Source organism: Callithrix jacchus, chromosome 5 (assembly GCF_049354715.1).
Source record: "Callithrix jacchus isolate 240 chromosome 5, calJac240_pri, whole genome shotgun sequence".
Taxonomy (NCBI): domain Eukaryota; kingdom Metazoa; phylum Chordata; class Mammalia; order Primates; family Cebidae; genus Callithrix; species Callithrix jacchus.
In genome coordinates, this window is record NC_133506.1 from 9,873,750 (window position 1) to 9,892,707 (window position 18,958).

Sequence of the window (18,958 nt, forward strand, 5' to 3'; positions counted from 1 at the left end):
CCACAGTAAACGCGAAATCGATTAGTTGTTACTAGTAAGCACTAAATCGGTAGTTATTATTCCTATCTTTAGAGTGATATTGACTCACTTATTCAAGAATGTGTGTGTTCCAGCCATGTGTCATGCCCTGTGCTAGGTTCTGAGAAGAAGATTTGAATAATATGCAACCTGAGCCTTCAAGGAGCCCAGTCTGGAGATGGGGACAGATATAAACAGATAGTTCCAATGCAGTGGATACATCTGGTGCTAGAGGTCCTGAGATGTACAAAAGGCTGCAGGGGCCTAAAGGATGGAGAAAGGGCATGAATTTCTCTTTTTCAATTTTCCAAGCCACCTGTCTATTCGGTCTTATCTTTCTCAAGAACAAACATTCTCACTTCTCCCTAAAGAGCCAACCTTGTCCCCATGGTGCTCAGTCTTCCTTCCCCACTGCAATGCTGGGGGGAGCCTTGGGACATTTCTGTTCTCTCACAAATCCTTGAAGCATTACTTAAAAAAAAATATGCTCGCTCTTTTATCCATTGGAAACCTTGATATTTGTAAATATCAATAGTAGGAACTTTGGAAAAACATAGCCCCTTAGAAACAATCAAGGAAGCAAAAGCATGTAGAATGTCAGCGCTTCTCCCCACTGCACACTCTTCCTTTAAGCCGATGTCAAGGTGGGCCCAGTGAGGGTCAGTGACTTACCTTGCAGCCTGAGAAAGAACTGGCAGAAGCATAAGGTTAGAGGCTGCTCCTGCTGCCTCATTAAAAACAATTCTTCCCCGAATCTGGACTCAAACTGACATTCGATTCTGGGTGCAATCTCAGTTGAATCCATCCCAGTACACATGCATACACCTCCCGTGTACACCAGCTCATGAGATTGTGTCCACAGCTTTGTGACTTGAGAGGGGTGGGAGTGGTTATCTCCAACCTCAAACAAGGCTTCCAGGCTTCAGGAGTTGGAGACAGCCCAGGGCTGGGCCAGCATCAGAACCAGTGGCTTCTAATTCCAAATCAAATGGCTTCTGCCATACTACAGCCCTAAACAAATGAGCTGTGGTGCGTCTCACTTCCCTGTGCAAGCAGAAGATGCTGATATATGTGTATCATGAGAAAGGACTTCACAGTTGTCTGGTTCTGGTTCTGCTTTGATTCAGAGAGAACATCCCAGGATCAGCGAGAAAGGCATGTCATCATTTCTTAATCCCTACAATCCAGGAACTAGTCCATCATTTTATGAAAGTATAAAAACGAACTATTTGAGTTTCTTGATTATCTGCCCCCTTCTCCCCAAGCTGGTCTTGTACAAACATGATGTTCTTCCATTGGGTGACAAGTCTGTCGTAAGTGAAACGTTTACAGGCACTACAGGAATGACCTGGTGCCTCGCCCACCTCATTAGAATTCTAATTGGGGTGTGTAGGAGAGCTTCTATAAATGGTAAGGCAATCCTTGGCAGCCTGTCTCTCAGCACTGCCCGTGCCATCCCCAGGGGAGCCTGAGAAGAGGCGGAGGAAAGCGAAACATGGCTGGTGAGTGCATGGCGCCTTCTCCATCAGGTGCTTCCTGGAAGACCTTGCTTCCCCTGGGCCAGCCTGCAAAGCCAGAGTATCCAGACAGCTGCCTGCCTGGGGGCTCTGAAGGCCGGACTTCATATTTCAGGATTTTAGCAAGAGGCGGCTCTTTCTCAGTGGTGGTTGGGTCCCTCTAGCATATTCCTGGGGTAGAGCACGGTGGGACCATAGCTCTGAGTAATGGGCAGGGTGTTCAGTGCAGCTGGAGGTCGCATCTCCTTAGGCAGAAGACAAGCTTTGCCTTGTTTGTGTTTCTTTTACACATCTGTCACCACCTATAAAGCCAAGGCACATCTCAGAACTACCGGGGAGCGAGCGTGGCAGCATGTAAGTAAGTTCTTGAAAAGTTTCTTTCTTTGAAAGAAACCGTCAGCATCGCTAAAATGCTCCTAAGTAAACTACACATCCAGAAGCGCCAGCCAGGCTCTGCGTAAGTGACTTGATGAGCTAAAGCTTCCCCGTAGCAGGAGCAGGTGTGCCAGAAGATGTCCTGGTCCTTAGGAGAGCACCAGGGAACAGGGGTTAGTTCCAAAGAACAACAGGAAGTGCAGGTTCCCCGGCTCTGCGGTTACTGTCGAGGATTTGGGCCTTTGTTAATCGGCACCGCTGCTAAGCAGAATGCTAATTATTATCTGCCTGTGTGCTCAGCCTAGTGGGTTGACGGGGACGCCAAACCCAAACAAGATATGAGTCAAACCTGTAAAATATTGTGAATGGCGGTTAGAGCTGCTAGAAGATTTGCCAAAGAAATCACTGAGCCAGAGGCGAAAGGCCAATGCTGGCTACTTCGGAAGCCACAAAAACTGGGACAGGTGACAGCAAATTGGGCCCCCTCCCCTGGCTCCTATTCCTTCCTATAATGTACAGCATGGCCGGGATGCTAAGAAGAGGCGCTCTGGACCCTACAGACTTCAGCAAGAAGGGAGGTGAGCTGTCATCTAGCCCACCTCCCTCCCTCCAGGAGGAGGCTGAGGCCCAGGAAGGGGTGGAGCTTTACATATAGTGAATTCATCAGAGCCCAGCTAGGTCTCAGCAGTGCCCTTCCATATCCTGCTGCCAGAGCTGAGCTCCTACATGGGTGCATGTAACATCTGGAACATAGAAAAGCAATTCTGAACCTGTCTTCTCATTTGAGCTTTGTGACCAAATGCTTATGTGTTCTCCGCCACCTCTGAGCCTCAGGTTTGCAAGATGAAAGGCTTGACATGGATGCACTTTGAGGTTCCTTCCAGTACTGACCTCTTTCTCCACAAAAAGAAACCAGGGACAGGGAGTGGACAGGCATGTGTCCAGCCCCCAGGAATGTGCACTTCCATCCCTGTGCAGGACCTCCCCTGGACTCCCAGGAATGGCCTGCCCACTGTGAGCCATGATGGCATGCCTCTGTCAACAACCAGAGATGTTCTAAGGTCACAACAGAATGAGGCTGGTTGGGAGAAAATCAATTTTGAAAAGGTGGAGGAAAGACAGGTGAATACATCCAGTCCCTTAAATTTGTCCCACATCCAAATCCTAGCTCAGCTCCTGGTCACTCAGCCAGGTGGTGCCCAGTCAGTGTTTCTTGGATGGATGAATTTATTCACTGGACACCTACGGGAGAAGAGCTGTGCCAGCACAGTGGGAAATATGGAGGTCAATGAGATGTGGTTTCTGCCCTCGGTAGCTTTTAGTCTGATATTTCTTGGTAAAACCAGTTTTGTAGGTAAGTAGCATGCAAGGCAGACAGTTAGGAAGCACCATGACAAATACAAGCCAAGTGCTACAGGGAGCAAAAGAGAAGGAGGTTAATCCCATCTGGAATTTGGGATAGGGAAGACTGAGAAATGAATGGCACTGGGTCACGGACGATGAGTTGGACTTGGTCTGGAGTGGTTTTGCAGGGTAAGGCGTGTTCTGGGGAGTGGGAACAGGAAAATAAATGTCCGTGTGAGCAGGTGTGACCCCAGGGGACTATAAGGATCACATGTGTACTGCTTTGAGAAGAACTGTGTCCAGCTCCTAGTCCTTGGAATCAGAAGGGGTTCCATTATTCTGCCCCTTGGTGGAGAAGGCAGCCTGGGCAGTGGCTAGGAATGAAGGTAGTGGAGGAAGGCCTGGCAGTGATCTGTGTCATGCGGCCTGGCATCCCCAGAGTGGACGGGAGAGCAGCTTGTAAGCACAGACAAGGGCCCCAGGGTGGAGGGGAAGCAAGCTTTCCCATCCCCAAAGCCACTTGGAATCCCTGGGTTACAGGCGGAATACTCAGGGTACACACCTGAACCCCAGACCTCTGCCTGCAAAAGACCGGAACCTCTGTTTTGGGGACTAATGACTCTGTCCCTCTGGGACAGTGAGCTTTCTCACCAATTACTTTTCTGGGTAGAGCACTGGCCTTGGCTTCAGGGACTTCCCATCTCAAGGCCTCACTTCCTCCACCTCCAAAGGACCTGTAACATTCCCGGCCTCCGGGTCTGCCACAAAACCATTCTCCCTGGAGCTGGGACAGCAGTCGCCCTTCCTCCCACGGAAGTGGTCAGGAGTTGCTCTTAGGCTCTGGCCTCCTTCTCTTCTGTAAGTCGTCTAGGTGCTTTCTGGGCTCTCCTCACATTTTCGTGCCTGGCGCTGGGGCCGAGGCAGTATCTACTCTGCCTGAAAAGGAGACCTCCCCTCTGGGCTCAGAGTCTTGTGACTGCAGCTGCTCGATGTTTGAAATGAGGACCAGCCGCCTCCTTTCTTGCCCGGCCCTGTGGCCTTCTTCCACCTGGGACAATGGGTACTTCCTATTCCTTAGAGACAGACCCATGAGCAGCTTCATTCCACCGAGAATGACAGCTGCCCATATTTCAGCGTTTGTTCCTCTAGGAATCCTTGCAGGATAGCTGGCGGGTTACGAGTGCAGGTTCAGAGCTGCTCTCAGGATCGAGTCTCCACTCTACCCTTTATGAGATGACGAGTCTTGGGCAGGTTGCTTAATGTGTGCGTCTCAGTTTCCTCATCTCCAAAAGGGGGTTATTGTGATATCTACCTGATAGGTGCTTATGACTGCCTGGAAACTTCTTTCATGAGCCTGTTTTCTCCTTGTCTTGGGGAATTTAAGACAAACCCTATGAGCTGAATTACATTTTCTAATCAGGGGCGATTCCCAGGGGACCCTCTCCATTAAGCACCTCCCAGCACAAGTCCTCCCCATCCCCATTCATCCGTTCCAAAGTCCAAGGTCCTCATGCCTGTGCACTCCTCTTGTTCATCTCAAATAACTTCATGCTGGCTCCACCCCGCAGGGCCACGCTCTGCAGATGGGGCAATCATTCTCCTCCCCAGGGCCCACATGCCGGGCTGGGGTGTATGCTGAAGTCAGGAAACCTCGCTTAGCAGTGGAGGGCTCAAGGCCCCAGGGTCTTGGTAGAAGCTGAGAGATGCAGTCAGAAAGAGTCAGCCTTCCCTTCCCTCAGCCTGATTTTCCTTATTTGTAAAAAGAGGACAGCGACTCCTCCCCTGCCTCCTTCCTGTAGCTGCGGGGTGGCTCTGGTCAGATAATTCATGTAAAGGAGTTTTGATAAGTGTAGATGATAAATAGGCCTAAGGAAGTGAGTCTCAGTTCTTGCCACCCATTAGAATCGCCAGGAGAGCTTTAAAGAAAATGCTGACCAGGTGCGGTGGCTCACGCCTATAATCCCAGCACATTGGGAGGCCAAGGCACCAGATCACCTGAGGTCAGGAGTTCGAGAACAGCCTGGCTAACATGGTGACACCTCATCTACTAAAAATACTAAACTTAGTGGAGCATGGTGGCGTGCCCCTGTAGTCCCAGCTACTCGGGAGGCTGAGGTTGCAGTGAGGCAGGAGAATCGCTTGAACCCGGGAGGCTGAGGTTGCAGTGAGGCAGGAGAATCACTTGAACCCGGGAGGCTGAGGTTGCAGTAAGCTGAAATCACACCACTGCGCTCCAGCCTGGGCAATGGAGAGAGACTCTGTCTCAACAACAACAGCAATAAAAATAGAAAGAAAATGCCAGCGTCATCCCTAACCAAAGATTCTAATTGAATTTGCCTGGGATGGTCTCAGACCAATAGGACATTCTCCAGGTGATTCTTCTGTGCAGTTAGGGTTGAGAGCCTCTGGTCTCAGAGATTCTAAACTCTCTCTTAGAAAGAAAAGTCTTTCCGTCCTCTCCTTTTGCCCTGACCACAGGGTGTGTAGGCAGGGAGTAGGCTGTGGACGGCCCCTCCAGGACCTGTGTCTAAGTCATTGCTGCCTTGGCTGCTGCAGGGTGGCAGCTTGGGGTCAGGGAAAATTGACTTTAAGTCTGGGCTTGAGTCCAGCCTCTACCTGAGCATGTGATATTGGGTAGGTGACTTCACCTGACCAGACTTCCGAATCCCTCATCCGTGAAATGGGGATAGCAATATCATAGGGTTTTTGTGACTATTAAAAGATATAATGGAGGTGAAATGCTTAGCTCAGTGTCTGACACATAAGAGGTCCTCAATAACAGCCCATTAAAAGCTCAACCCCTCTTCTGCTCTTGGATTGTTTTGCCATTATATATGGAATCTGGAGGCATTCGTTTCCCCCAGTCTCTGGGGGCTACTGATGGGTACATGTTGAATCTCAACAATAACCCTAAGAGGAAAGATGTTCAGGTCTCACTATCCCTCTTCTACAGGTGAGAAAAGTGCACTTTGGAGACACTGAGACCCTTGCCCCGGCCCTCTCACAGGTCCAGGCACCAGTCCAGGGCTCATTCCTCTTCGTCCTCACCAGTCCCTTACTCTGCCTGAATGCCAAGAAATTGCACCACCTCTGCTGCCCAGAGCTTGAAAATGTCAGGATTTGTGGGGGAAGCTAGAAGGAAATGGCACAGGCTAGAAAGCGAGAAAGGAGAGAGGGTGGGTGCGGAGCAGGAAAGCACCCGTGTCCTTGGAGTCAGAGGAGGGGCCAGTCGGGAGCTGAAGATGTTCCCGGTGTCTGGGGGTGGGAAGTGGGATGACTCACAGCCTGTCAGTGACCAGGATCCGAGACCTGGCTTCCGGGCGAAGATCTGCTTCAACTCTGTGACCTCTGCAGATGGCTTCCCCTTTCAGGGCCTCAGCTTTCTGACCTGTCATGTGGGCATATGAGATTACATCACTGTTTTTCAAGCTGCCAGTTGCCATCCATTAGCAAGTTGTGAAATGAGTTTAGTGAACTATAAGCAGCCATTGAGAAAAAACAAAAAGCAGAAGAGAAAATATCAGATTACACTGATACATAGTAAGCATTAGCCCTGTGAAACCTTGTGTCAGTTCCAGATCTACGTGTGTAAAGACTATTAGATCTACGTGTGTAAAGACTATTAGATCTACGTGTGTAAAGACTATTAGATAGATTTCTTGATTTGGCCTCTCTCAATAGAGTTCAAAAACCACTCAGCTAGATATCTTTTAGAATTTTTTTTTTTGAGACAGAATCTCTCTGTCACCCAGGCAGGAGTATAGTGGCGCAATCTCGGCTCACTGTGAACTTCACCTCCTGGGTTCAAGTGATTCTCCTGCCTCAGCCTCCAAGTAACTGAAACTAAAGGCATGCATCACCAGGCCCGGCTAATTTTTGTATTTTTAATAGAGATGCGGTTTCACCATGTTGGCCAGGCTGGTCTTGAACTCCTGACCTCAGGTGATCTACCTGCCTTGGCCTCTCAAAATGCTGGGATTACAGGCCCAGCCATGTTTTAGCATTTCTATCAGCCCTCATTAAACTCTAGACTTTTGTAAGATAAAAATGCATCTAGGTCTAGAGAAAATATGTGGGAAGTAGAGTCTGGGTGGAGGCTAGGGATAGTACCAGCCACTGGAGTAGCATCACTCCATGTTGGGCCCCCTGTAATCCCCTCTGTGGGGTGGTCCTCCCTGGAATAGGAGATGAGAGCTCCATCACACACCCGGTGACCAAGTCATTCTCACCTGCCTGCTGCAGGTGATTTGATTACAGAGCCAGGCTAGTAAGAATTGGGACAGCTGACTAGCAACTTCCCTTTCACAGTCCAGAGTGTTTCTCTATGCTTTTCACATGGCCCCTGCCAAAGAGGGACCACAGAATAAATGGGCAGGGGTTACATTAACATACTTGCGATTATGTTTGGCTGTGATTGACAGTGAATCCCCCAAAACAATGGCTTCGAAAAATAAGACAGAAGTGTCCTTCTTCCTTACATGAGCGACCTGGATGCAGGCAGTTCTGGGCAGGCCAAGTGACTGGGAGGTGGCACCATTCTCAGGACCCAGCTCTGTCCAGTCTCTGCCCCACCATCGCTAGGGTACGTACGGCCCTGCATGGTCTGAGATGGCTGCTAGAGCCTTGTCCATGTCACACCCACACTCCAGGCAGCAGGATGGAACAAGAGGTAGAAAACAGGCAAAGGGCATTTGCCCACTGTTTTTACAAAGAGGTTTCTAGAAAGAAAAATTGAAAACAGGTATTCAAACAAACATTTGCATGTACACGTTCATAGCAGCACTACTCACAGTAGCTGAAAGGTCGGGCGGACCCAGATGTCCATCAGCTGATGAATGCATCAATGAACCGCGGAATATTGATTTAACAGACTATCATTCAGCCATAAGAAAAGAATGACCTACTGATGTGTCCTCCAACATGACTAAGCCCTGAAAACATTGCACTAAGTAAAATAACTCAGACCCAAAGGCCACATATTGTGTGATCCCACTTGTTCATATATGAAATGCCCAGAATAGGGCCGGGCAAGGTGGCTCACACCTGTAATCCCAGCACTTTGGGAGGCCAGGGTGGGTGGATTATTTGAAGCTGGGAGTTCAATACCAGCCTGGCCAACACGGTGAAACTCCATCTCTACTAAAAATATAAAAAATTAGCCAGGCGTGGTGATGCATGCCTGTAATCCCAGCTACTTGGGAGGCTGAGACAGGAGAATCACTTGAACCCGGGAGGTGCAGGTTGCAGTGAGCCGAGATCATGACATCACACTCCAGCCTGGGCAACAGAGGGAGACTCTGTCTCAAAAATAAATAAATAAATAAAATGCCCAGAATAGGCAAATCCATAGAGACAGAAAAAGTTGGGTTTGTCAGGGGCTAGGGATAGGAAGAAATGGGGAGTTCCTGCTAATGGATTGGGGGATTCTTTAGGGAGTGATGAATCTAAGCTCTGGCATTAGATAATGGAGGTGGTTGCACATTGTGAATGTACTAAACACCACTGAATTGTACATTTTGAAGTGGTTGAAATGGTGATTTAAATGGTGATTTTTTTATGTTATGTGAATTCTACCTAAATTTTTTAAAAGAGATATTTCCTGGAAATTAACATCTGTAACTTCTGCCTCTAAGTTTTTGACCTGAACTTACCCTCATGGCCACTGAGCCAGAGTGGAGCCTGGGAAAGTAGTGCCTATACATATGGGGGATTTCATTACCAGGAAAGAGGAGCAATTGAACATCAGGATAGATATTTATCTGGCAGTCCACCACATTAGGATTGCTGCTGGCACCTATGTTCTCAGGAAAAAAAACCTGAGAAATTGCCCCAGGAGTTAAGCAGTAACTCAGGGAGGTGGCATGGAATTATAAGGTGAGCACTGGCATCAGAGTTTAGAGATGTCACACTGTGGGCAAACCACCTCTCCGGCCTCTGTGTGCTCACGTCTGGAATAAGGGTGAGGAGTATGTGATTTGTCTCTAAGGTTTCTTTTCCCACTGATTTCTTTTAAGTGTGTAAGTTGGTGAGTCAGTTACAGGAATCATGGCACTCCTCTCTTCTTCTCCTCCCTTCACCCAGACTGGTACAGAAGACAGCCCTGAGGCCTGTAAGTGCACATGAAGCTGTAAACTTGAGAACCTTAGACAGTTGGGGACCTTCTCCCCCTCTCCTTTCCTACACATTCTGACAGAGTTGGCTGTGATTAGTGTTATGTCAAGCGCATTGGGGTTGGGGGGCCAGGATCATTGGATACTTGATTTGGGGACTGGCAGAGCCATCTTATGGTTCAGGGATAGGACGACACCTGAGGGAGGCAGCTGGTGAGGGGAGAGAGGTTTCAGAACCACATCAGAAACTTGATGAGCATGCTCTCAGCTGGCATGCCCTACTCGGGTTGCAGAGCAGGCTGTCCCCTTTGTCCAGCTCCCCTGAAGATGGCTCTTTTGGAAGAGATGTTTTCCTTCCAGGAGCTCATTCTCTCCCCTCTGTCAGTATCCAAATGCTAGCAGATGGACGATGCAGCATGAGGGCCCCTCACCACTTAGGGCACCTTCTGGACTCAGAATTCTGCATGAGACCCTCTTCTGGAAGGAGGTTTCAGGACCACGGTCACAGGGTAGGGTCAGTAAGACCTGGTGAAAAGGAAACACCATTTTTTCTTCCAGGCTACTCTCAATACTTCCCAGCTGCCAAATGTGTGGGGTTTGTTCTCATACCAAGCGATTCTCAGTGGACACCCACCAGGTGTCCTACAATTCAACTGAATTCTCACACTGTTTGGAGTTAGCACACAGCCTGCAGGGTGTGCACACACCCCTCAGTCCCACAAGACTGCCCCCCGCTTCAGATGCTATTGCTTCAGAAGTTGTCAGCTGTGCTTCTGACCGACCAGATTTAAATCGGGAGTTCCCACCAGCCCCTTCTCAGGTCTGGAGATGTGCAAGAACAGCTCACAGAACTCAGGAAAACAGATGACCAGCTTGTGATCAAAGGATACAACTCAGAAGCAGCCAGATGGAAAAGATGCCTGGGACCGGGTGTGGGAGGGGCGCAGAGTCCCCATGCCCTCCCAGCACTTCCGCGTGTTTAACCTGAAAGCTCCTCAGACTCTATCCTTTGGGGTTTGGGTTTTTATGAAGGCTTCATTTATAGGAATGATTGATGAAATCATGCTTCATTTATAGGCATGATTGATTAAATCGGTCAATGGTGCTGGAATCAATCTCCAGCCCCTCTGCCCTCTGTGGAGGTGGATAGCGGCATGAGGCTGAAAGTCCTAACCCCCTAATCACTGGTTTGTTCCCTTGGCAACCAGCTCCCATCCTGAGGCTATCCAGGAGCCTCCAGTACCAGTTATCTCATTAGAATACAAAAAGTCACTCATCACTTTGAAGATTCCAAGGGCTTCAGGAACTTGGTGCCAAGAAAAAGCAGAAATCAAATACGTATTTCTCATTATGCCACACCTAGGTTCAGAATCCTAGCTCTGCCAATTACCAGGTAAGTGACCTCAGATAAACTACCTGGTCTCTTTGAGCCTTGGTTTCTCGTTGTAAGATTTCATTGACGACATATATAACGTGCTCTGTAGACTGCGCATAGCAGTTGACATAAAGAAGGTGGATGAAAAAAAGTGAGCCCCAGTTTTCCTCCTCCTCCAGCTCAAAGCAGTCTGGCACATCCCACAGCCACCCTAACAGTTAGCAAAGCTCCTTGGCGCTGTGGGGGCTCATACTTGGTGTCAGAAAAGGCAGAGATAATGATGCAGGCTCTGGAGCCTGCAGTCCTCCACTGTGGAGTGGGGTGACCACGACCAAGGTACTTGGTTTCTCTACACCTTGGCTTCCTTGCCTGTAAAACAGGACAGTTACAAGTGCCTGCCTCATGGAGTTAATGAGCTAATGCATGTAAACACTTTGAAAGATGGCTGGCACACAAATGCCCAGTAATACCATGATCATCACCACCACAGTCACCCCAGGTCTGACTTAGTGGGGCATGTGAAGTGCCCCTCATCTCTCTTCTGCAGGTGCCTCTTTTCTTGGGAGGCACCCTGGAGCTCAGGCTTTTCTTTGTCATCCTCTCTAGGGACAAGACATTGATCTCTGGGATTAATGGAAGAGGCCTTTACTATTGACACAGCCACAGTAAACAATGCATAAGCTTTGGTGGAGCCAAGAAGGGTGTGGGACTGTTGGGTGAGGCAGGTGCCAGCAAGAGATGCTGAGTGCCCCGCCCCTCTTTCCTTACACCTGTGCTGGACAAAGAGCCACCTCGAGTTAGACTTTCTGCTTTCAAAAACTCATGGTCTAGAGCGTGCTTTACCTGGAAAAGGACATGCATCCTTTGGGGTTTGGAAGTGGGGTGAAGAACCTCTAGGAAAGCTCAAGTGGTCTGAAACCACATGTTCCATAGAGCCTCCCCTTTTTAAAAAACATATTCCCAGAGGTTCTTATTTGAGAGCTCTTCTTTTTTCTTTTTCTTTTATTTTTTTATTTTGGGATGGAGTCTCACTCTGTCACCGAGGCTGGAGTGCAGTGGCATGATCCTGACTCACTGCAACCTCTGCTTCTCAGGTTCAAGTGATTCTCCTGCCTCAACCTCCTGAGTAGCTGGGATTACAGGCATGTGCCATCATATCAGGCTAATTTTTTAATTTTTAGTAGAGATAGAGTTTTGCCATGTTGGCCAGCCTGGTCTTGAATCCTGACGTCAAGTGACCTATCCGTCTCGGCCTCCCAAATACTGGGATTACAGTATGAGCCACTGTTAGCCTTTCTTTTTCTAAAGCAAGTAAAGCTCTACGAAATCACAACTGGCTGGGATGCACAGAAAGTAGTGAGCAAGGTTGGCAGAAGGTGGGGCTAGAAAGTTGGGGCCGTTTCGCTAGAGAGATCTGGCATGTATCAACCCAGCTGTACACAGTGTTTGCCCGTGTCTGAGTTCTGGACTGTCTCTGTTGGCTATTCTGGTGCAGGAATGCTCATTTCCCCCCTGCTCCTGCTGTCCTTTCTGTACTCCCTTACTTCTTTCCTTCATTTATCAGATCCTTGTGGATTGGACCGATGTCTCAGTTTCCCCGAATTTGTGTAAAAACCTACTAATTTATTATCAATGGATCTTTGTTAAATATCCATTGATAAACTGATATCACCGATAAATATTCACTATCAATGAATATTTGTTAAATGAATGAATGAGTGGATGTTTGAATGAATGAATTTCAGCACCCTGAGCTGGAAGTAAGCTCAACTCTTGAGCCCCTCTTCAATGGCAGGATGGCTCACCATCCCAGGGAGTCTACATTTCACTGGAGAGGGTACCTGTGGTGACCCTCTTGCCCTATCTCCAGTGCTCTAGAGTGGGAGCCCCTCCCCAGTCCGGCCCTGGCCCCCACTCGCCTTTCTCCCTTTTCCATGTAGGGACCCCACTCTAGATAAATTACATTACTCCTTCTCTTGCACCTTTGGGCCTCTCCTTCCCACTGTCTAGAGTGCAGGCTGCTCTATGGGCACCTGACAAAATTCTCCCTCCTTTCAAGGCCAGCATTTTCAATGTAACTTTTCCTGATCCCTACAACTGAAAGTGAGTTTTTTTCCTCGCCTGCGTCTCTCCTACGCCTTTCCTTGATTTACCCCATTCCATCATTCACGATCACTTCTGCTCGTCTTATCCACTGCCAAAGCTCCTGGAGAGTTACAACCACACTTCATACACATCTACACTCTCAGCATTGTGCCTCACACAATGTCCTATGAATAACAGTTGTTCTAATATTTTTATCAAATAAGTACTTTATATTCACTTTTCCTGGTAGACTAAATTGTGAGCTGCTGTTATGATGGTCATCTCATGACATTAGTCTTTGTTTGTTCATTTATTCCTTCATTCATTTATTTATCCAATTATCCTAATACAGTCAAGCAGTGTGCTAGGCATCAGAATATAAAGATCAAGAGGGGGCTGGGTACAGTGGCTCAGGCCTGTGATCCCAGCACTCTGGGAGGCCAAGGTCTGCTGATTTCTTGAGCCCAGGAGTTCGAGACCAGCTTGGGCAACATGACAAAACCCTGTCTCTACAAAAAATACAGAAGTTAGCTGGGTGTGGTGGCTCGCACCTGTAGTCGGGAGACTGAAGTGGGAGAATCTCTTGAGCCCAGGAGGCAGAAGTTGCAGTGAGCTGAGACCACACCACTGCATTCCAGCCTGGGGCAAGAGACCCAGACCCTGACTCAAAAATAAAACAGAATAAAAGATTAAGAAGGTATGTTCTGATGCAGAGAGGTGGACACGTATAAAAAAGAGCCGTGTCTGGCACTGGAATGCGCCCTCACACTCTCATCAGAGCTGTGGCCTCTTTGCAAAGACAGAGGCCAGTTTGGTTTGCAGAGGAATGGGTGACGTAACCTCTCAAACAAAACTCACAGGAAGATTTCCCAAAAAGTTGATATCAGCGAATTCCTTGTAACTGTGGCATCTCTCATAAACCCTTCTCAGTTTAGCTCCATCATCTCAGAGCCACGTGAGAAGAAATCCGGAGGGTGGATTTTGAGATGTTTGTCCTCAGGTGTTATCTAGGTATTTCATGGCCTTTGACCTGCTCCTATAAACATCTCTTGCAAGTCTCCTCTGGGTCAAGGATTCCCCAATCTCTAGGCCTAGAAACACTACTCAGAGTCTCCGCCAGCCTCCCTAGCCTCAGAGGTCGAGGCCAACGTCAAGGCACTGCAAAGACAGAGAAGGTAAAGGATGCAAAAGTAAACACTTGCCAGATGCTGGAGAGGCAAAACGTGCTTGGTGTCTGGAAACACACAAAGGGACAACTAAGAAGCCAAACCAGGGTGATGGGTGTAAGACAAGTATCCTCCTTTCAGTTTTATTTATTTATTTTTTTGAGACAGAGTTTTGCTCTTGTCGCCCAGGCTAGAGTGCAATGGCATGACCTTGGCTCACTGCAACCTCCACCTCCCCAATTCAAGTGATTACAGGCGTCTCTCACCACGCCCAGCTAAGTTTTTGTATTTTAATAGAGACGGGGTTTCAGCATGTTGACCAGGCTGGTCTTGAACTCCTGACCTCAGGTGATCCGCCAGACTCAGCCACCCAAAGAGCTGGGATTACAAGCATGAGGCACCATGCCCAGCCCCTCCCTTCCATTCTATTGGAGCCCCTATCCACAAAGCAATGAGAAATGCTGAAAGCAAACAGAATGTATGTGCTCTGGTGACCTAATTCTCCTCATTGATTGGATGGAGCTCTGCTGAACATTTGGCCTCTTCCTTAAGGGTGCGTGACAGTCGGCAGACGGAGAGGGAAAGACACTCTCAGCCGTGGGAACAGGATGCACAGAGGTTCAGCTGTCTGAAAGGGCAGAGCATATTCTATAATCTTGCATCCTGGGAGCTGGCATAACTGAGTCTTGAAAGATTAACTGGGAATAGGTTGTGATGTTCTTCCTATGCAAGGTCAAGGTCTTTGGATTTTAATGTGATTCTGGTAATTTGGCTCTGCCCTTAACGAGCCTCACCCCACAGCCCATCTTTGGTAACTTACACCCTTCCCCCACACCACCATTCCTCACTTCCTAGGACTTCAGGTTCTCCTCTCTGTCACAGCTCTAGAACTCCAGAGTATCAACTGGCAGACGGCCTTCAACCGGCAAGCGCATCACACAGACAAGTTCTCCAGCCAGGAGCTCATCTTGCGGAGAGGCCAAAACTTCGAGGTCTTAATGGTCATGAACAAAGGCCTTGGCTCGAGAGAAAGACTAGAGTTCATTGTCTCCACAGGTACCTGCGTGTTCCCCTCCCTGCCCAAACACACACATACCTGTGTGGCCCTTGTGCATTCAAGGAGTGATGGGGACCCCACTGGGACCACTGAGCACTGGGCTCTAGCCCTGCTCTGTCATTGATTCAGTGTGGCCTTGGGCAAGTTGCTGTCCATCTCTGAGCCTGAGAGTCATCATCCTCAAATCAAGGGGGATCTGGCCTGTATGTTTGTTCCGGTTACTTCCGGTGCTAGAACATGGTGCTACATTGGCTCATGTCCCCCACATGGGGGTTGTATTGGAATCTGGTCTCTCCACAGTCTGACCAGTGCTTGTCAGTTTCTCTTAACTTCTGTCTTCTTTGACAGGGCCTTACCCCTCAGAGTCGGCCATGACGAAGGCGGTGTTTCCACTCTCCAATGGCAGTAGCGGAGGCTGGAGTGCAGTGCTCCAGGCCAGCAACGGCAATACTGTGACCATCAACATCTCCAGTCCCGCCAGCGCACCCATAGGACGGTACACAATGGCCCTCCAGATCTCCCAGGGCGGCGTCTCCTCTGTGAACCTTGGGAAGTTCATCCTGCTTTTTAACCCCTGGCTGAATGGTAGGTTGTCTAACCACCCACACTCTCGGCCCTGGCCTAAGCTAGAAAAGAGAAAGGAGGTGGGGAAAATGATCTTCACAGGCTCAAGTTTGGTTAGGAAAAGTCCATGGGCTGTGGAAAGGGCACAGAAGCTGGAAATGAGGAGCTGTGACATGTAAGCAGCTGTCTGGGTCTGGGCAGTCCCTCAATCTCTCCAAGATCCTAAGTCCTCACCATTAAATGGACATCCTGCTGTTTCTTCTGGGAATATTGTGGAGATCACATTGAGCTTTTACAAACTGCATAGCATGGTGCCTTCTAAGGGCCAATACCACAGTATAATTCCGCAGCACGGAGATAGCTTTCTGCCAGAAAGAGCAGGTGTCTCATCCTTGTGCTCTCATTTTCAGACCCTCGGGTCATCCTAGCTTCTCTTTCCAGCTTATGGTTCCCACAATTGGAGTTGGAAGAATTATAGCCCAAAGGGTCAGGTGGGGAGGGCTAATGGTGGGCCTTGCTCCAAATCCCTGGCCAGTGCAGGAGTGGGAGGAGCGGAGGAATTATCCCTACAGTCCTCCTAGAATTCTAGTCCCTGATGTCTGCTTTTTGTATCAAACAGTGGATAGTGTCTTTATGGGTAACCATGCTGAGAGAGAAGAGTACGTTCAGGAAGATGCCGGCATCATCTATGTGGGAAGCACAAACCGAATTAGCATGATTGGCTGGAACTTTGGACAGGTAAAAGGGTCATAGGAGGCTGAGGGTAATGTCCCTGTTACCCAAGAAGCTCAGCGTCTTGCCCCACAGATCAATGGGAAGTCCCACATCGGTCCATCTGCCTGCACTTCAATTTGTTCATGCCTTCAGAAGACTTTTATTAACCACCTATTATGTGCCAAACCCTGGGATCCACACTAACGATACAGAAGATAAGACAGATCCGTTGTTGAGGGGGTTGCAATCTAGTAGGCAAGACAGAACACACACGTAACTCAATGGATGTGATGAAGCAGTATTGGTACCATGGTGCACAAATAAATATAAGGCCCACTAGAGACACTGGGGGCAGTCATGTAGCTTCTGTTTTTCATTCCATGGGAAAATGTGGGGAAACTTCCTTAGTGTGTTCGTTCAGCCTTTCCAAGCCATAGCCGCTTGGTCCTTTATTACAGTGATTCCCATTTGAGTCTACAGAGTTCTCAGGTTTAGTCAGTTTAGACAACTTTCAGGGATGCCCTCCATCTTTTATTTTATCCACCAGACAAAGGCATTAGAATAAGGCACCTCCGGCCGGGTGCCTTGGATATCAGAAGGATGTACGCTTGGACCATCTGCAGACCCTGTCTGCAGTCAACCAGAGGAAGTCGGCTATCTCCTTCACTGAGAGGAAGGAAAAAAGAGGATAGGGCACAGAGTGCACCTATGAGTGGGAGACAGGCCAGTTCTTTGATGGTATGGTCGGGGAGGGCCTCACTCAGAGAGGAGCCTTTGATCAGGAACCTGAAGGAGACAAGGGCACCAGACGGAGATCTTGGGAAAGAGCATCAAGCAGAAGGAAAAGCAAATGCAAAGACCTAAGGCAAGAGGAGCCCAGCCTTCTCAGTTTGGGAAGCACTGACTTCAATTAAGCCTTATTTTGTGACAATGTCTTCAAATAGATAGACTTTAGCAAGAGGTTTTCTTTGGATACTAGGTTCTCCAGACGTCTCAATAACATGCTCAAAATCACAGGCAGGCCGGGTGCCGTGGCCCACCCGTTATCTCAGCACGTCGGGAGGCTGAGGTGGGTGGATCATCTGAGGTCGGGAGTTCAAGACTAGCATGGCCAATATGGCGATACCCTGTCTCTTCTAAAAATACAAAAATTAGCCCGGAGTGATGGCGCGTGTCTGTTATCCCAGCTACTCAGGAGGCTGAGGCAGGAAAATCACTTGAACCCAGGAGGCAGAGGTCGCAATGAGCCTAGATGGCACCACTGCACTTTAGCCTGGGCAACAGAGCAAGACTCTGTCCCCCCCCCTCCAAAAAAAGGCTTGTAAGCAGAGCTAGAAGGAAACTCTGAGATGAGTTTGGCCTGATTATACAGATGGAGAAATCGAGGCAAGACAGGCTAAACGACTCACTCCTGAGGTTGTGGCAGCCGGGGAGCCGGCTAGCCCTGGCTGCCTCCCACGCATTCACTTTAGGAAGAGTCTGCACAAGGTCATATGCTTTTTTCTTTCTTATAATTTTTAAATTTATTATCTTTCTCTTCCTCTCTCTCTCTCTCTCTCTCTCTTTTTTCAAAAGCTGCCTTTGAGGAAGCACCCGGGGTCCTGGGCATAGTGAGTGCTCTGGATGAGTTTGCAGGGTTAAGGGCTGGGCATGGTGACTATCCTCAGTAGCTCTGGGTTCCAGAGGCCACAGAGTCAAAGGATCTGACCGTTCTGTGGTTCTCACCAGTGTAGTTTCATTCTTGAGCCAGTTCTCCTTGTCATTTCTTTCCTTGCAATGTATGGTCTCTTTCTAAACAGTTTGAAGAAGACATTCTGAGCATCTGCCTCTCAATCTTGGATAGGAGTCTGAATTACCGCCGTGACGCTGCCACTGACGTGGCCCACAGAAATGACCCCAAATACGTTGGCCGGGTGCTAAGTGCCATGGTGAGTAACATGAAAATGATCACAGCTAGTTGTCATCATGTACTGAACACCACCTATGGGTTAGGCACGCACACTCTTTTCAGATGTCATCTCATTCAAAGCCTCACCAGTTACAGCTGGTGGTTAGAACCATCCACATTTTACCAACTTCGAGCATGAGGCCCTCAAAGTTACAGGGCTTGCCTGAGGCCAAAGTGAGTATGTGGCAGAGGCGGAGCCGGACGCAGGTCCAGCCGGCTTCAAAGCCCTTTCCACATTGTAAAGCCTTTCTCAGAGGAAAAGGGAACTTGCTCTTTGGGTGCCTCCCAAGGATGGGAGGAGGGGAGGATGCAAAGCTAGGCCTCTGCTCCATCACTGAGCCTCCTGGGAAAGGAAGCAAGGCCCCTGTTGAACTGGAGGTGGTGACCCTTTGCCTAATCCATCTCTTACACAGCCCAGAGTGTCAGATGGTGGGCGCCTCATTCATGATCTAAATGGGGAAACAAGCTTGGAGAGCTGAAATGGCTTGCTCAAGGCACAAGGCGTGCAAGTCAGACCAGAACAAGCCTCCATACAAAAGGCCTATGCCCCTACAACACACACACACACACACACACACACACTCTCTCTCTCTCACACACCACACACACACACATAGTCATACACACTCTCACACACACTCTCTCTCACACACCACACACACACATAGTCATACACACTCTCACA

General features: G+C 48.8%; 1 protein-coding gene across 1 annotated transcript in view; it reads left to right on the top strand.

Moving 5' to 3' along the window:
• Window positions 1–18,958, top strand: part of TGM3 (transglutaminase 3) — a 131,686-nt gene that overhangs the window by 83,499 nt on the left and 29,229 nt on the right. Inside the window, exons 1-5 of the mRNA XM_017971902.4 lie at window positions 1,451–1,520; window positions 14,873–15,046; window positions 15,396–15,632; window positions 16,231–16,349; window positions 18,125–18,253. Of these exons, the coding sequence (XP_017827391.2) occupies window positions 1,514–1,520; window positions 14,873–15,046; window positions 15,396–15,632; window positions 16,231–16,349; window positions 18,125–18,253 (666 nt within the window). The 5' untranslated portion in view covers window positions 1,451–1,513. Of the gene's footprint in view, window positions 1,521–14,872; window positions 15,047–15,395; window positions 15,633–16,230; window positions 16,350–18,124; window positions 18,254–18,958 lie in introns of the transcript that reaches the window.